Raw genomic sequence first — 17,844 nt, 5'->3', positions numbered from 1 at the left:
AAAATAGCATGAATGTCTTTATGTTTGTCCTTTCCATTTCATTGGAAAGTATAATTGTCATACCACATGTACAGCTACAGTGTTCAGGATACTGGCATCTCAGCCCACATCTGTAATTCCTAAACACATTCAAATGGTTTAAGTCAATTTATTTTACTTTCAGAGCGGGGATGGACAAGGGGTATACATACAGCCAGTTACCTCAGAACAGCTGATTAGTAACTTGTCAGTTCACATCAGCTCAATGACTTTCAATCATGTGCCAACATCCTGTAAGTTGTCTGTGGACACTTATTTTTCTTTTACTATTTTAGCAAAGCAGCTGTGGAACTTTCTGAATATAATCATGTTACCTATATCACGATCATCAAGACATCCTGTCCTACTAAGCAATACCTTGACAGAAGGTATGAAGAAGAAGAGACTATTAAAATTGCTATGTTAACACCAATGATTATTCAGCTGCTGAGGTAGAGCAGCAATTCAAATTTAAAAGCTATGCTTTGGGTTTCATTGAGCCCAAAAAATTGGTCTTATTTCTGGATGGGGGTAGTTCCTGTTGGATGTCTGAAGCTGGCACCTGTTTCCTATTTTGCATTTGAAAGTGACACATCCCTTAAAAAAATGTTGCTCCTGTTGAAGACAGCAATGTAATTTGAGCTGAACAGTTCCAAGTGGCAGGATTAAAGAGATGAATCTACTTTTTAATAGCATGTCATAATCAGAAAGTTGCATGGAGGTTAAGGGTCACATTTCATACCCAGAGTCACTTCTAAACTCAAATATTTATCTAAAATTAGAAGCATCGGAAGAGAGAAGGGGGAGGTAACTCCAACCTGGAGTTCATTAAAGTGCTACAGAGAGGAACTCACTAGGGAGCAGCTGAAAATACCCTTAACAATTCAGATTTCTGCCACTGTCATGATGAAGAGGATGTGCAAATCTGCCAGGTGAACCTCAGCAAAACAACATCCACCATGCTAAAAGGTTTTCAGAAATTGTATTTAATTAGTGCTTACATTAAACAAACTGTCAAATGACCTTTCCCTAAAATCACCTTTTAGGCAGCTAGTGCTTTGCATTAGATAGATATCCCTGGCATTATGCATGTTGCATTCTGTCACACACCCACACAGAGAATAATGCATAAATTTGCTTCTTGATAAAGCATGGAAACCCCCTCTTTTTTTTTTTTTTTTTTTTTTTTCTCTTTCTGTCATTTCAAATGGATAGGAAATTAACTGTGAACATCTAGAAATATGTTGTATCCAGTTCCAAAACATGATACAGAACAATAGTTACTTATCACAGTAACAATGATTTCCAAAAAGTATTTCCTCCTGTCTGTACCAATGGTATATGCTACTGATCCTGCCAGCCCTGGAGACATTCAGAGGGTGGTTCCTACCAGGACATCACACAGCATGCTTGGTTTCTACAAAGGGCATAAAACAGCTCTGTTGCCCAGTCAAGAGTTCCTTTACACCCCACCACCACATGATGTTAGAAGAGATGGTGGTGAGTGTTGTGACTGTGAGGAAGCAGGATTTCATCTGTTGCTGTGTGGCCCTCCATGGGGTAACTCATGCCCATGCCCATTCGGTCAAAATGAGACCAAAGAAGCAAGTCAGAGAACTTCAACCGAGCCAGAGCTACTTAAATCAGGCATGAGAGCTGGCTATGAAGGGGAAGCACCTGTGGCACAAGCCCTTGCTGAGGGCTCCAGGTGTAATCCACTCAAGTTTCTGACAAGAAAACATCACCCTTCAGCACCTGGAGCAGGAGTCCAGTTCTTTCATAGCTTTCTCTGAGCTTCCTTCTGTACAGAGACCAACCTATTCAATGTAGGGTGCCTTTTATCAAGAGTAAAACTTTCTGAACCTCTTGTGCTTAAGGATAGTACAGTAAAATTCTCAAAAATCTGTGTACTTTGATGTTCTCTCAAGTTCAGTATGTCAAAGAGATAAACTGCAGCAGATTTAAAAGTCTAGGAGTAAGAAAGCAGTCTGTCATGCCACAACCTCACACAGCCTCGTGCTCTTCTTACCAGGCCCCTTGCTGCTTCATGACAGAGGTAATAACAAACATTTTATTGGGCTTTGGAAAAATGACACAGTGCTCTAAAAGAACCCTCCTGAGTCACCTGACCAGGAAAGAAAGCTGAGGGGGCCTCAGTAAAGCCGACAGGCAAAATTTAAATTTATTTGTTTCACATTTTTGGACAAAGGCCTAAAGATCTGCAAATTTAACATGCACTCTTCTTTGCCCTAAGGTTCTTCATCCATCACATTCAGTCACTCCTTAATGCACCAGCTGGAACAACGTGATACAGAATCCAGGCACTGCAGACTCCTCCAAAGAGAAGGAGCACAACCACCACACAAGCCTACCAGTGAGATGAGCCTGAACCTGACTGAGGGCAGAGCTGAGACGGAGGCTATGTAAGATGGCAACTGGAAGATGGCAAGCGATGTGCCAACCAATGTGCTATGTGTGCAGGAAATTCAGAGTTGAGGGTAAAACATGCCAAGGTAAAAAAATGTAGTTGCAGCATCTTAACAGCCTTAACTCTTGCTCTACAAAAAAAAACCACCTCCACTTACTATTTTACAGTTACATTATTTTCACCTTTTCTGATCACAGATAGACTACATTTCCTGGTCAAGACAAACTGTTTCCCTGCTGGTCTCTGGAGGCCTGTCAGGGGACATGATCTGTCTGGTTTGGTATCTAAATGAAGACAGAATTATTAAAAGTGTAGCATTTTCTCTGTTTTCTCTTGGGTTTTAATACGGAGCACTGCAATAAGGACAGCATCTCCGTGACATGCCTGACTCTCACAGATGACCCATACTCTGGTAAGTGGAATTGAATGACTTTTTTTCCAGGATTCTCTTTGCAATCACTGGAAATGTCCCAGCCCCAGGAAACAACCAGGAAATGTTACTGGGGGGTGAATTTCTTGAGCCGTCAAGAGCACCAGGGCAAAGCCCCCCGCGGCGCCACGGCCAAGGCCAGCCGGGGGCTGCGGGGGGACGAGGGGCAGCCTCGCCCGGGGAGACCGAGCCGGGGGCGGGCTCGGCGAGGGCCTGGGACCAGCCAGCCCCCCCGCCCGTTCCCGCTGCAGAGGAACCTCTGCCAGTGACCCGCTAAACGCAGCAGCGGCCGCCGTGTCCCCTCTCGTTCCACGGCAGCAGCATCCCCGGCCGGGAGTGACTCGCTGCTGTCCCGGTCACCCGCGGACGCCTCCGCGGATCCCCTGCCGATGTCCCGGGCCGAACGGCCGCCTCCCGACTTTCCGCTGCGCCTTGCGGGCCGGGCCACGGCCCCAACCCCCGCCTCGAGGACTCCGCGGCCACTCCCGGGCCGGGCCGAGCGGCCCCGCATCCGCGGCAGCCGGGGGTCGCGGGGCAGGGCGCTGCTCGGGGGAGCAGCGGTGGCACGTCCAGCGGGGAGGGGGCGGTCGGCCCCGCCCACGCGGAGCCGGGGAGGAGCCGCCGTCGGGGCCGCGGGGGGGGAAATCGGGGGGGGGGGGGCGGCCCGGGCCGGGGGCTGCCACGTGCGGGTTCTCTCGCCCTCGCGGTCCGACCCCCACGGCTGGTCCCGGGAGAGGCCGCCCCGTGGCCCCGCCGCCCTGCGGGCGAGGCTGGCGGGCGCCACCGGCCGCGGAGCCGGTCCCGGCGCCGGCAAGGGCGGCGATGGCGGCGTCGCGCGGGGGGCGCGCCCCGACGGAGCGTTCCGCCGTGCCGGTGCGGCGCGGCACAGACCCCCCGCTCCCTCCGCCTCGCTCCGAGGGGGCGGAGGGCAGGGCAGGGCGGGGGCTGGCCGGCTGCTGCCCCACGCGGCGCCCGGGCTGGCGGCGCCCCCGGCGCGCTCCCCGCGCACTCCGTGCCCCTCTGTCATGCTCGCCGCCTGGGAGCGGGTGGCGGGCTCCTGCGCCGGCAGCCGCCCCGCGGAGCCCGCGCCTCCGGCGCTGTCCTCGCCGCCCGCCGCCGACCACCGTGCCCGCGGACGGCGCGGCGGGGCGCGGCGGAGCGCGGGCGGCGCTGCCCGCCGCCGGGGGCTGGCTGCTGCCGCCGCGGCGAGCGGCGGTTGGCGGCGGGCGGCGATGGGCACGGCGGCCGTGCACCTCCTGCTGCTGCTGGGGTTGCTGCACGCCGGGCCCGGCGGCGAGGGCAGGAAGGGCTGGCGGCGGCGCGGCCCGGCGGCCCGCGAGCGCAGCGAGGCGGTTGCGACGGCAGCCGAGAGCTTCCCGCTGGACTTCACCGCCGTGGAGGGCAACATGGACAGCTTCATGGCGCAGGTCAAGAGCCTGGCGCAGTCGCTGTACCCCTGCTCGGCCCAGGCGCTGCCGCACGAGCTGCGCCTGCACCTCCTGCACAACGCCTCGGTCACCTGCAACGACGGCAGCCCGGCCGGGTGAGTCCCCGCTCCGCGCCCGCGCGCGGTCCCGCCGCTCCCCGCCGCCCCGGCCCCCGCCCGCCGCGCGCGCCCCGCGCCCCGGCCCCGAGGCTGGTGGCGCCCCCTGGCGGCGGCGCGCGGCGCGGCCGTGACAGGTGCAGCGCGCGCCTCCCGCCCCGCGCGGCCCCGCAGCCCCGCAACTCTCCGCCTCCTTGTCCGCAGCTACTACCTCAAGGAGTCCAAGGGCAGCCGGCGGTGGCTGCTGTTCCTGGAAGGTGAGCACCGGTCTCTCCCCCACGCGCGGCGTGTCCCGAGGCGGGCGGGGGCGGCAGAGCGGGGCCGCCCCTCGGGCCTCGCCTGCTCCGCTCCTGCCGTCCCGGCGCCGCTTCCCAGCGCCCCTGCAGCCCCCTGGGCCGCCCGCCGCGGCCCCGGCCCCGGGCAGGGCAGCTGGCGCTGAGCGGTGTGTCCCCGCAGGAGGGTGGTACTGCTTCAACAGGGAGAACTGCGACACCCGCTACGACACCATGCGCAGGCTCATGAGCTCCAGCGAGTGGCCCGCGACCCGCGTGGGTGAGTCACTCCGCTGCCCCGCGGAGACACCTCGAGGGACACGGCGGGGCCGGGACAACCGCCCGTGGCGTCGCCGTCGGCGCGGGCACGTGCTCGCTGCGCTGCGGCGGGCCCGATCCTGCGGCGGGACTCGCGTCCCCGCACGGGCATCCCCGCAGGCGGGGCGTTTGCTTTGAGCTCCGGGCAGTCTGCTCTCTGCACGTTAGGTGCTTGAGTGTGCTACAGACCTGCTGGGGTCTTCACAGAGCTGTGTTCTAGTTTTTTGTTTGTTAAAGAGACTGTTTTTCTTAATCCTGTCAGAAGAACTGTTCTTGGGCTTCTTAGTCTGTCAGGACAGATGCACTTCCTTGCACGCTTGCAGTGTGTGTGTGCCTGCAGCAGGACAGGCCTTGTGTGCGCAGGGTGAAACCAGATTAACTGTCTGGGCTTTTCCCTCGAGCTGTGTGTTCGGGGATCCCACGTGAGGCTCAAACGGGTTGTCTGAAGTCACAGTTGTGACTTGTTCATTTCTTGTTTCTTTGTGCCCATCTGCAGGAACTGGGATCCTGTCATCGCAACCTGAAGAGAATCCCCACTGGTGGAATGCAAACATGGTGTAAGGAGGGACAACAAAGGGAAATAGGTTTATACTTAAACAGCACCTCCTGCCTGTCAGGCTAGCAGGAATGCGACAAAGATGAGCACATGCACGAGAGAATTGCGTGTTTCCCCATTTGCTCCAGTTCAGCTCTCTGACAAGGAGCTCTGGCAAGATCTGGAGAAACTCAAGTCCAGTCTCCTTGGTGCTGTGGCTTGAGCTAACGAAGAAAAAATGAGGGTAGTTTAGAGAGCCTTCCCAAACAACTGAAGTGGCAAATACTGTTGTGAGGGGTGGGCTGATAGTGTGTTACACGTTTGCCAGTTGGAGAGGGATGCAGCTGCTCTTCTAATTCAGCAAAGATACATGAGGAAGATGCTAGTTTATGTATCCATTTCTAGAGGAGGGAAAAGCAGAAGAGAGGGATGTTAGTGTTCTGCAAGCTGGAGACAAAAAAGGGAAGATAACTTCATTCCTGAAAAAAACTCCAGTGGTCACAGTCAGCATTTACACTGCATTGACAAGATTTTCTTAATTTTCTTGTGAAAAACTGAAGCACAGAGAGGTTCTTGTGGCAGGCCACCCACCATAATATCAGTGGGACAGTCAAGAGCAAAATTGTTCAGTCCACCAAGCTCAGAGCTTCAATGAGAGTGATAAAAGACACATTTATTGATTTAACTTAGTAGGACTACTGGTGTTCAGGAGGAAAATCCAAGACAGTTATTGTTGTAACTTGGTGTGCAAGAAGGTATGTTGTCTAACTGGACAAGAAATTCTCATCCCTTTTCCCCTTCCCAGGGTTTAATTTATCCAGTCACTTGACCCTGTCCTCACCCCTCCTTGCATGTCAAAGGAACACCAGTACTCACACAGCTCTCTCTCACAGATTCATCCCTTATTGCTCAAGTGATGTTTGGAGTGGTGCCTCTTCCAAGTCCGAAAAAAGTGAGTGTTGCTGATGGGCTGTTGCTGCCCCAGACGTCACACAGTGAAAGACATGGCCAGACTTTTCTGAAGTTACATGAATGAAGAACAGGCTTTTTCTTGCTGAAGGGCAGGAAAGAATATCAAGCTATGTCCAGATAAAACATCCTGATCTCTTTAGCTCAGGCTGTTTTGACAAAGTTCGGAGCCATTGCTTGCAGAGATGTTACACTGATGCAGTATGTGAGAATTAGAGGAACAGAATTCATTTTAAATTAATTTCCAGGTTCCAGCACACAGCAAATTAAATGGTGTAGCTGAGGAGCCGTGGTTTGTTGCATGTGACCTTGGCTTTGCTGAGAGGCAAGTACAGTGAATTTAACTGGAGAGTTTTGTCAGGAGGATGTTTGTCCTTTGAAAGGAGCTGTCATGACAGGCTAAAGCTGTCTGCAGGTTTCCTTGGGAAACCAAGAATAGTTTGACTTAATACATGCATTGCCACTGGCTGTCAGCTTGGTGATGGCAGAGTCTGTTAAATGAGTCCTTCCAGGTTAAGCTGGATTTCATGCAAATGAATTGTTCTACCTCAGGTACTTCTCTGCCTTCCCCAGCTTCAGCAGGCTTGGTGTCTGTGTGCAGTAATGTCTGCAGAAACAGCAGGGGCTTAGTTCTCTCATTTGCTCATGAAAAGTTTTATTTGACCGGAGTGCAATTACTGTTGATAAAGGCTGCTGTGAGCAGAAGAACTGGGCCCGAGATGCTCCATGATGTGGCCCTGAAAGGCAGGAGGTTGATGCTTTTCTTTGAGTGGGCCTGCGAGTTCTGGCCTTAAAGCAGACATTGTGTCACTCGCTGCCTCTTCACCTGCTCTTACATTGAGAAAACTGACCACTTGTGGATACCACAGGGACACTTTTTGTCACAGTAAGGGACCCTCTCACTTCTTGTAGCTCGTGATTGTTCCTGTGAAGCAGCTCAGCAAACACGCCTGCCTTTTGGTGGAGCCTAGGAAGTAGCAGTCTGTGTAGGTGTAATTTTTCTTGAAACATTACTTTTCAGAATTTGCTTTATGAATTGGGGAAAAAACGGATGCAGGAAGTTGGACCTGAGATTCCAGGTGGTAGGAAAGTGCGTGTGTTCCTCATGGATAGAGAAAGGGTCCTGGTGCCTTCTTAGTTTGTTCTTGTTTTCTTAAGTTTACCAGTTCCCAAGCACTGTTGTAGGAAGGTGTGCTTGTGTTACCATGTGTTCTGGTCATTATCTACTCAGTTTCTTTCAGAGAAGCAAGTTATGTCCTGGGAGGATGTGCTTGATACAGGTGGAGAAAATGGGCCTGGTTTAAGGTTCACGATCCCTTTATAAGGTTCTTAAGCAGTTGTGGAAGGGAAGCAGAAGTCTTAATCTGGGCAGGAGACAGTTTTGTTGACACTCTGTTATCTCTTCCAGATGAATATGCCTTCATGGGAGCACTGATCATTCAGGAGGTTATAAAGGAGCTGGTGGGAAAAGGTCTTAGCACAGCAAAAGTGTTGCTGCTAGCAGGGAGCAGGTACGTATTAAGAAGATTTCCTGAGGTGAAGACAGGAGATTTCCACAGCAGAAAGCTGTTAGGGAAGAGGTCTCAGGAGCTCCTGAAAAATTCCTTCTAGGAGTACAGTGACACTAACACAGCAGAAGAAAACGATAAGGTAAAAACTTTGCAAGAGGGAGGCAATGCGTTCCTTCTTCGCTGCATCAGGAGTGCTGGCTCCTGTGGGCCCATACCAGGAGACACACCTTTTATCACTAGATGTGGGACACCCAGATCAGAACTTCAGTCTGCCCTGACACAGGTGCTCTGAGTTGAGCCATGTTGCAGAAACACAAAACACTCTGCAGGAACACCCAGCAGGTGTTGCACTGAAGTGTCAGAACTTGCAAAGGGTGAATTGTCTCCATTGAGATCTTTTGGTTGGTGAGCACCCAAACCTCTTGCGAATGATAGAAAGCATGTACCCCTCTCTGAAAAAAGAACAAGATCAGAATTTGGTTTCTGAGGTATCAAACTGTTACTCAGCACTAGCTTTATTTCTGAGTGCTTTGTAAAGCAAGGAAATGACTTGGTGACTGCCAGGTTAGTAGTGGATCATCCTGTGGAGAGGTGAAGCTGTTTAGTGTGGCTGCCACAGGATGTGTGCTGGGCATCACCTCCCAGCTGTGTGTCCATGACTGCACTATGACATTGCCATTGCAGTGCTGGAGGGACAGGAGTGCTCCTGAATGTGGACCGAGTGGCAGAGCAGCTGGAGGAGATGGGTTACCACGGGATTCAGGTTCGAGGCTTGGCAGACTCTGGGTGGTTCCTGGATAATAAACAGTACCGCAGAACTGACTGCATCGATACCATAACCTGTGCTCCCACAGAAGCCATCAGAAGAGGAATAAGGTACAAGCAGATGCTCTACAGTACATTTTTATAAGAGGTTGGAGTGTGGAGAAGATGTCCTCCTCTATCTTCCTTAACTTTGATAATTGAAGAGCATTTACTATCTGCATTAGTGGTTTTTAAATAATTTTATGGGAAAAGACAATAATTTAAAATCAAGACATGCAAAAAAATGTATGCAATTGTAGATGCTCTAAAATGTGTTGATGGGACAGTGTAGTCAAGGAAGAACTCAGGTGTCAGTAAGTAGGAACTGTAATCAGAACAGAAATAGACAGACTTGGAGAGGTCACGGTTAGGCTGTGTGATGCCTTTCATTCTGTTACTGCTTTGTCTTCCAGGTATTGGAACGGGGTTGTTCCTGAGCGCTGTAAGCTGCAGTTCAAAGAGGGAGAGGAATGGAATTGCTTTTTTGGATATAAGATTTACCCCACTCTTCGATGTAAGTATCAGAGGAAAGACAGAAAATGTAATCTAGGGTTTCCTCTCTATCTGCAGCTAACATAGAGCAATTCCTTTTCCAAATGTTCGGTTTTCCTAGGTCCAGTCTTTGTCGTCCAGTGGCTCTTTGATGAGGCCCAGCTTACTGTAGACAATGTCCACCTCACTGGCCAGCCTGTTCAGGAGGGGCAGTGGCTCTACATCCAGAATCTGGGCAGGGAGCTGAGAAACACCTTGAAAGATGTGACGTAAGTTATTCCATTGAGGAAAAGCTGGCACATCAGTTCCTAAGAGGCATTTGTACCCAGCGTCCTAGCAGCATTTCTCTGATTTCTGCAGAAGCAACTGTTGTTGCTCAGTCTGCATCAAGAATCTTGCCTTTTTCATTTCTGGATAAGTGCAAAGTAATTTCCAGCTTCATAATTATCACCTACATTTTCTTATCCATAGGAATGTTGTTTTTTCTTTCCTGCCTCCAAGGTGGTAAGGTCCAGGCTCCTTGCCATTGCTCAACCATTAACCTACCAGGGAGGTTTAGAAAAGCACTAATTATAAAACAGGCAGAGAGTCGATGAGACATCAGGGGAGGAGCTGTTAATGCAAGAGCAGGTGTTCAGGAGTGTCTTGGTGCAAATGTGCACTGTGAGGCAGGATGGAACTCCTTTTCTTCTGGATACTTTCTAGTCCAGTCAGGTTTTATATCATGATAGGCATTGCTGTTTTTAAAAATTTTGCCAGGGGCTGCAAAAATTCCACCCTCTACCTAGTCTATTTATCAGGAGTTCCTTTGTCCTTCCAAGACCTAATCCATGTTTCTTTTCCCCCTCAGCGCCAGCTTTGCTCCTGCCTGTCTGTCTCACGAGATCATCACACGCAAGTGAGTGCTTTGCAGGTTCTGTGAAAGGTCAACAGGGAAGGGGTGGGGGGCTGCCCAGTCCTGACAACTGACCCCTCTGACACAATCTGTGCCCTTTGTCTTCTCAGTCACTGGACAGACATCCAGGTGAAGGGGACGTCGCTGCCACGTGCCCTGCACTGCTGGGACCGGAGCCTGCATGAGAGCAACAAAAACGGGAAGGCCCCTCTGAAGGGCTGCCCCATCCACCTGATGGACAGCTGCCCCTGGCCTCACTGCAACCCCTCATGCCCCACCATCAGGGACCAGTTCACAGGGCAGGAGATGAATGTGATCCAGTTCCTCATGCACATGGGCTTTGATGTTCAGAAGATGGCACAGCAACAGGGCCTGGAGCCCAGTAAGCTCCTGGGGATGCTCAGCAGTGGTAGCTAGGCAGGGGTCTTCAGAGGGGCAGAGATTGGATCAGGAGGAGACTCCAAGCCCTTCTCCCACACTTTCTAATGTTTTTCCTTACGCTCACGCAGGCAGATGCACGCTCACATCCATGCATGCTCAAACCTGTACACACCCACGTGCTCCCACACTCTTGCACACTTAGGATGTGTCAAGAAAAAAAGAAAAAAAAAAAAGCAGTTTCTTGCTTACACTATTGGACTGGAATTGATTACCTCCAAACTCCAGGGCTCAGTTCTGGCCATTCATATCCTCTTCCTGTGTTACACAAGGCAATCTGATACAGGGAGTAGCAAAGCCATAAATAGCAGCAATGAGAACCTTCCCCAGATCTAGGACTTCTTCCCTTGCCATGAATTTTACATCATAGACTTGATACAAGTGGTGAAAAAAGCAAGCACTGGATTTCTTTTGTCCAACTAGAGGTGAAGGAATGATTACGTGACTTCCTGGAGGTCAGCATCTCACAATGAGTTATAACATGCAAAGCCAGGACACGTGCTAGGGATGGACACTCTTGTACTCAATTTACTTTCGTATTATTTTATAAAATGACTTTTTTATTACTTTTTTTAAACTGAGCAAGAAATATAAATGATATTGTTTTGTAACATATTTTTTTTTAAATAACGAAGAAACCTCTTGCTACTTTGGCAACGTGGACATATTTATTTTAATATGTAAAATGCTATTTATAAGGGCTGACCAGAGAACCATACATATGTCTTTGTAAAGTTGTATATGCTGCTCATTTGGATGGGTTATCCTTATGATCACTTGTGCCTGGGAAAGGGCTGAGGGTGGTATAGACTTTTTGTAATAATTAGTCTTCTGTGTTCCCCTTGCAGTATGCTTTGTCATTGTTTCTCTGATGAAGAGGTTGTAATACAAGGTCTAAGTACAGAGATTTTCACCCCGCATTGATGTCTGTACTTGCAAAGTGTTTCCAGGTTGGTGATTAGCCACACGTTCCAAGGCATTGCACTTTAAGAAGCGGGGAGATCTGTTTTTGCAGCAAAGGACTCCGTTTCAGTGAGAGAAATGTTGGATCAAACTGTCTGGCCTGTCTTAAAACGGGGAGTACGTGGAACATGAAAGGCAGAGAACACAAAACAAGCACCAACATATTTCCCTTCTCCTAGTCATTATGAACACACCCACCTCAGAACATGCAGAATCCCCTTTGAGGGTAATGGCAGGAGAACAAGGGAGGTATCAGGAATGTGTGACTGAAGCTGGAGATCAAGAGATGGTTCCTTAGGGGGAAGCACTGGAGCAGAGAAGCTTTATGCTGTGGTGCACTGCAGCTGCTGCAGACAGACCTGCAGAAGGAGCAGAAGTCGCCTCATTCTGCAGAAGCAGCGAAGCTCTTGATCCTGATGTTGCATTTGCAGGAGCTTGTGTCAATGGTTACACAAGGTGTAGGCCACAGAAAATCAGGGCCTAATTTTAGAAGAGATCTGTGCACTTTCAAGATGGGTCTTGCCAGTGCTATTTGAGATGCATTGTCCTAGGTGAGTAAGCCCAGAAGTGAACAAAACCACAGCCATTGGGTTACATCTCATGGATTTCAGCACACAGGCAGGACCACACCAAGTAGCTGTCCTGCTGTGGAAGGTGGGTTTAGTACATATGTAAGATAAAGTAGCTAAAGAGAAAAAGAATGGTGTTCCCAGCAGAAATGAAATGCAGGAAAGCTCTCAGTGGAGTTTCCCTGTGATCAGTCTAGGGATTACTGATCCTGTTTGTTTTAATGACTTGGATATAAAAGTAAAATTGTTCTGATTACATTTTTGAGAAGCTTCTTCAGTACAGACAATGCTTGGAAAAGCATACAGGAAGATGGGATTCCTTTAAGGGCTGCAGTCACATGGAGTCAATCAAAGTGCTGGTACTTGAGCAGCAGCCTGAATTTCCACTTGGAATAGTTCACCAGTTGGGAGCACCAAGGGAAACAGTTGTTTGCAGGATGACTACACACAAGGTGATGCACCTGTAGATAAAGCCCCAGGCAGTGTCCAACAGTGTTACTACTAGGAAACAGTAAAGGACAGATTACACTGTTGAAGTTTGGAATACTTTTTCTGCAGAGCTAGCTACCTGTATAGCTGAAGTATTAATTCAAAGGTTAATTTTTAAAAGGCAAAGAGTCTTAAGAGGGGACATTTTCCTTGCATGCACAGGAAAAAATCCCTGGGAGTCAGGGATAGCTCTTCCAGGTTCATGTGCCTCTGCCACCATCTTTTAAACTGTAACAGGGAGAAGTCTCAGAAATATTTTTAAAGGGGGACTTGGCTAATTTATTAGAACAATTACACAGTGTGGTTGCAAATTGTAGCTGGAAACAAGTCTGTAACCCAGGAAATAATTTCCAGCTCCGTGTTCCCCGTGCTTGCGCAATAAATACGGATTTCCAAACCCCTTGTAAAGCTGGAGCTTCTACGTTCATCCCCAGTGACATCTGCTGTGGAGGCCAGGGGCATGAAGGGCAAGAGGGGAAGGATTCAGAGCCATGTGTTTGTACTCCCAGATCTTGTGACTGGATGAGATGCTTTCCCTCTGGGAGGAAAAAACGGTCTCCAAGTGCATCATGTGACTGAGCAGAATTAAGATGCAACCAAGAAGCCCAAAACTAACAGCAGGGTGCATAGATTTGCACGGCATGACCGCAGGTCCGGGCTGGGCAGGTAACGGCCCAAGCCAGCGGACACCCGGGACGGCGCTGCCGGGAGCAGCGGCAGGAGCGGGGCCCGTTCCTGCGGCACGAGGCGGGGCCGGTACAGGGAGCGCTGCGAGGGGCTGCGGACACCGGGGAACGGGGCTGCGGACACCGGGGAACGGGGCTGCGGACACCGGGGAACGGCGCCGCTGCCGCTGAGGCTCCTGCGTTCTGGCAGCGCAGCGCGGAGCCCAGGATGAAAACCTGGAGCTCCTTGGCTCTTTGGCTGCATTTCCTGCTTGTTGTGATGTTAATTGCGCAACTCCCACCCCAAATGAATGCAGGCTTTCTACATTTAGCACCAGAGGTCTTTTTAAGGCAAAGGGGAGGGATTTTCGTGAAAGACCGTGACAAAGCTGAAGGTAGGTTCATTTTACCTCAACATCCACAAACTTTGTACTGTTGTCATGCGAATAACTCCACAGTTACCCCTGGCCTACAAAATGCTGCCTGCGAGCTGCTGGAGTGTTGTACCCGCTGCTTCTCACCACAGCGATCCTCTGTGGCCCGAGTTGTCTCCATTTGCCTCCTGTCCAAAGCCAAGCTGGATCTCAAGTGACTCGCAGGAGCAATTTAGCTTAAAATACTTGCTGCTGGATCCCTGGCCCTAGCTGCTCTGACAGTGCTGCTGCTGTGGACACAACCATGCACGTCTGCAGTGTCAGACCAGTGATGACTCCAGGTTAAAAATAATCCCTGTCAGGTGCAAGTTTTCGGCTGTTCTTTTTAAAATCTGAGCTTAGTTCCCTCATCCAGCTCAGCTGTGTAGACAAGCTGTTTCAGAGCAAGGAAGAAGGGCAGGGGGTGGGAGGCAGTAGTCAGACCTGGGCTGCATCACCTCCAGGGCTGTTTTATCCAGCCTGAGTCCCCAGCCACAGCACAAGTAATGGTCTGGAGGGAAAGAGGAGCAGAGCAGTGTCCTGAGCAGTGTCCTTCTTCTGGACAGACCCAGCCCATCCCACAGGCCAAGGTCATAAATGGAAGCTGACACTTTTAGAGCATCTGGCACTGCATGTGGCCATTCCCTGGTGGGTGGCACATCTTTACATTAACACACAAATAAGAAATTATTCTGTGAAGCAATTATTATTGTTACCAAGCATGAAGGGAGCTTATAATTCCCAGTTAGGAAGTTACAGACTTTATTGGCGCAGTTGGTGACTACCCTGAACAATTTAGAATGGCTTTGAGGCTCTGGGCTGGGCAGGCCCTTGGCCGTGCTGACTCCCTGCACCAGAGCAGGGCTCCTGGGATGGTCCTGGATCCATACTGGGACCAGGACAGCAGAGCTGGTCTGCAGGTGAGGAGTCAGCAACCCTGCTGTGAGGTAAGTGAGGAATTTTTCGACTATGTTGAGTTTTGAATTCTTCCCATTGTGAAACTACATCAGAAAATTTATTTGGGGCCTTTAGAGTTAGAATTAAGAGATTTTTAGGTAGAATTAAGAGACTTTTTGGGAGGTCTGGGGAAATGTATACCAAAAATGGCTAACTGGGGAAGCTTTGAGCTAACCAGAGGGAGTGTTTGATACTATATATTGAAATCTGTGATCCAAAACAGAGCTAAGAATATAATTATTTTTATTTTTTTTTCCAATTGTATTTGATTTTGGTGTTCAGAGATTGAAGAATAACTGGTTTCTATATAAGTAAAACAGAGACAGGGAAGAGTTCAAGGAGACAGTGAAGACTGGTGCTCAAAATCTTCACAGCCATATGCTCTTGCTAAATGCCCAAAGCACAGCAGGCCATTCCCAGCAGGTAAATATATTCCTGCTTCAGATCACATGGAGCCAAGTGAGTCAGCTTTTATTGTAGCCTCTGGCCTAATTCCTTTTATAGGGCTTGTGGTGTCCTTGGGCTCATGCCCCTGTCCTGGGGTCTGCAGGGCTGAGCTCCTGGTCTGCAGCAAGGCCGGATCACAGTGGCCTTCACAGACAGCCCCATGGCATGGGGCGGCTGCAGGGGGAGCTGCGGCATTCCTGGGGGAGCAGCAGAGGGATAATTGGAGCCTCTGATGGAGCTTGCAGTGTCAGTGTTAAATATCACCTGCTTACGGCAGTTGTGGGGGGCAGGACTCATTCCAGAACTATTAATATAGCCCCTATTTATACTCCTGGGTTCCTGCAAATGGTGCGGCAGAGCTACAGCTGCAGAGCTAAAATGGAATAAATGTCAGCCTGCAGGGACAGAGCCGCCCTTCCAGCCGCTGTGTGGGAGAGGAGATGGCAAAGGGACCAAACAGGGGCAGGTTTGGGAGCTGAGAAGCAGAGGGAGCTGATGGCAGCGCCCTGGGAAGGCGGCTGGTGGGCAGGGCTCGGCAGCAGCCTCCTGCAGCCGGCAGGTCCACGCTGAGCCACTGCCAGAACGCACAGTCAGCGTCAGTGCAGCTCCTGCGGACACGGGAGGGGACACGACGGGGACTGGAGCTGCTGGTCCCCTGATCCAGAGCCAGGTGGGACTGGGGACAAAGGGGAAAAACCTTAAAAGGATGTTTGGGGGGGGGCTTTAAGTGTACTGTCTGCTGGGCTGGGAAGATGATGGAGAGCACGGGAGGGCCGTATCTGAACACTGCTGCCGTTACATCCCCCGTGGGAATAGCTCGTTTGCTGCAGATGGCGTTTGGATGCACCACCTTCAGCCTGGTGGCACACCAGGGGGGGTTCAGCGCAGCCTATGGTACCTTCTGCATGTTTGTCTGGACCTTCTGTTTTGCCATCACTGTCTTCATCCTCACCTGCGAGTTCACGCACCTGCACAGCTGCCTGAGCATCTCCTGGGGGAACTTCACCGCTGCTTTTGCCATGCTGGCCACGCTCATGTCCGTCACGGCTGCCGTCATCTACCCGCTGTACTTCGTCCAGCTGGACTGCTACCCCATCGGCTGCGAGGTGAGGGATTTCCGCATCGCAGCCAGCGTCTTCGCAGGCCTCCTCTTCTTGGCCTACGCTGCCGAGGTGTTCTTAACCAGGGCAAAACCGGGACAAGTCACCAGCTACATGGCCACTGTCTCTGGGCTCCTGAAAATTGTCCAGGCCTTCGTGGCCTGCATCATCTTTGGGGCGCTGGTGAATGACAGCCAGTACAGCAAGTATGTGGCGATGCAGTGGTGCGTGGCCGTCTACAGCTTCTGCTTCGTGGTGACGGTGGTGGTGGTGGCCTTCAGCGTCACTGGCAAGACTGCCCTGCTGTGGTTCCCCTTCGAGCGCTCCGTGGTTGTCTACACCCTGGGGGCCGTGCTGCTGTACGTCAGCGCAGCCGTCATCTGGCCAGTGTTCTGCTTCGACAGCAAGTACGGCTCCCCCCGGCGCCCCAGCGCCTGCGCCAAGGGCCGCTGCCCCTGGGACAGCCAGCTGGTCATCGCGATCTTCACCTATGTCAACCTGCTGCTCTACGTGCTGGACCTGGCGTATTCCCAGCGCATCCGCTTTGTCTCGCACCTCTGAGGCCCCGGCCACTGCGGGGCTGTCCCGGCGCCACCAGCACCTGCAGCCGGGGATGCAGCAGGAGATGGGGTGTGGGGAAGGGAGGCGAGGACTGGACACCACACAGGAGCCATCAACTGAACTTCCAGGTCAAGACTGTCTGGAGCAGCAAGGCAGTGACCTGCAGGGGCTGCGGTGGGCACGGGGAGAGCCCACCCGCCTGGTGCCCCAGCTCGGAACACGCACAGGAGTCTTCCCTCTGCAGCAGCACAACACTGGCAGCACAGTGGGGCTGCAGGCTCTGGATCACCCTGCCAGATATTAGGAAAGACATCAGGGATTTTGAAACTGTTACCAGCGTTTAACCATAATCAAGTGACTACCCAGGAAGTGGGAAAGTTAAAAGCTGCATCAAGGAACACCAGTTCTAGAGATGAAAAACAATCCCTCGGAGTTTGGGTTAGTCTGGGCTGTGTGGCGAGACATGAAATGCTTGCAAGTGTGGGAAGTTCCAGTCAGGATGTTTCTGAGAAGAACATCGTAGCTGTAATAGTATTTTGAATATTACCAGGCCTTTCCCTTCCTCTCCTCTCCTTCGTTGTTTAGCACAGAAGAACATCCTCAAGCACGCACCCTGGGGGGAAGCATGGGATATTCCTGTTAGCAAACACTGAGTCATGACTGAAATTAAAATTTGGGAAACTGGGGCTCTGCTGCCAAGAAATGGGGTGCAGAACAGAGCTGACCTGCCAAATGGCCATGTGTAACCTGACATCCCCACTCCAGCCGGACCAGCAGGTACCTCGGCACGTGCTTTGCCACCGCTTCTTTACACTGACGTCAAGAAGTTTTTTTCCAGAAGCTTAATGATAAATTTGGGGGTGGGGGAAGCAGAGATTAATTTATTTCTCATAAAAGACCAAACCTGGGAGGGGGGACACAGAGAGGATGGGATAAACTTGGGCACAGTGGTGAGCAGCAGAGCCGGCGCCAGGATTCCCGGGCGCTCTGTCTCACCAACAAGCTGCATTTCTCTGACCCATCCCTG

General features: G+C 51.2%; 2 protein-coding genes across 4 annotated transcripts; both read left to right on the top strand.

Annotated features, from left to right (window-relative positions):
- Window positions 1-4,093: 4,093 nt before the first annotated feature.
- On the top strand, window positions 4,094-11,560 carry NOTUM (notum, palmitoleoyl-protein carboxylesterase). The gene is made up of 11 exons (XM_051635100.1): window positions 4,094-4,419; window positions 4,624-4,676; window positions 4,876-4,971; window positions 5,506-5,566; window positions 6,438-6,496; window positions 7,922-8,024; window positions 8,709-8,900; window positions 9,242-9,342; window positions 9,442-9,589; window positions 10,171-10,218; window positions 10,326-11,560. Exons 1-11 carry the CDS (start codon window positions 4,109-4,111, stop codon window positions 10,630-10,632), a joined length of 1,479 nt encoding a protein of 492 aa, XP_051491060.1. The 5' UTR covers window positions 4,094-4,108; the 3' UTR covers window positions 10,633-11,560.
- Window positions 11,561-13,331: 1,771 nt separating this feature from the next.
- On the top strand, window positions 13,332-17,067 carry MYADML2 (myeloid associated differentiation marker like 2). Of its 3 annotated transcripts, none has more exons than XM_051635109.1 (2): window positions 13,332-14,699; window positions 15,973-17,067. In XM_051635109.1, the coding sequence occupies exon 2, from the start codon at window positions 15,987-15,989 to the stop codon at window positions 16,815-16,817; it is 831 nt and encodes a 276-aa protein (XP_051491069.1). In that variant the 5' UTR covers window positions 13,332-14,699; window positions 15,973-15,986; the 3' UTR covers window positions 16,818-17,067. The 3 variants fall into 3 exon arrangements, with proteins under 3 accessions (XP_051491069.1, XP_051491068.1, XP_051491067.1); XM_051635108.1 differs by lacking the exon at window positions 13,332-14,699 and adding an exon at window positions 15,498-15,826; XM_051635107.1 differs by lacking the exon at window positions 13,332-14,699 and having other exon boundaries at window positions 15,498-17,067.
- Window positions 17,068-17,844: the final 777 nt, after the last annotated feature.

Source organism: Apus apus, chromosome 17, assembly GCF_020740795.1.
Source record: "Apus apus isolate bApuApu2 chromosome 17, bApuApu2.pri.cur, whole genome shotgun sequence".
In the NCBI taxonomy this organism is placed as follows: Eukaryota; Metazoa; Chordata; class Aves; order Apodiformes; family Apodidae; genus Apus; species Apus apus.
The sequence above is the reverse complement of the archived record's forward strand: the minus strand, read 5'-3'. Positions and strand labels throughout refer to the sequence as shown.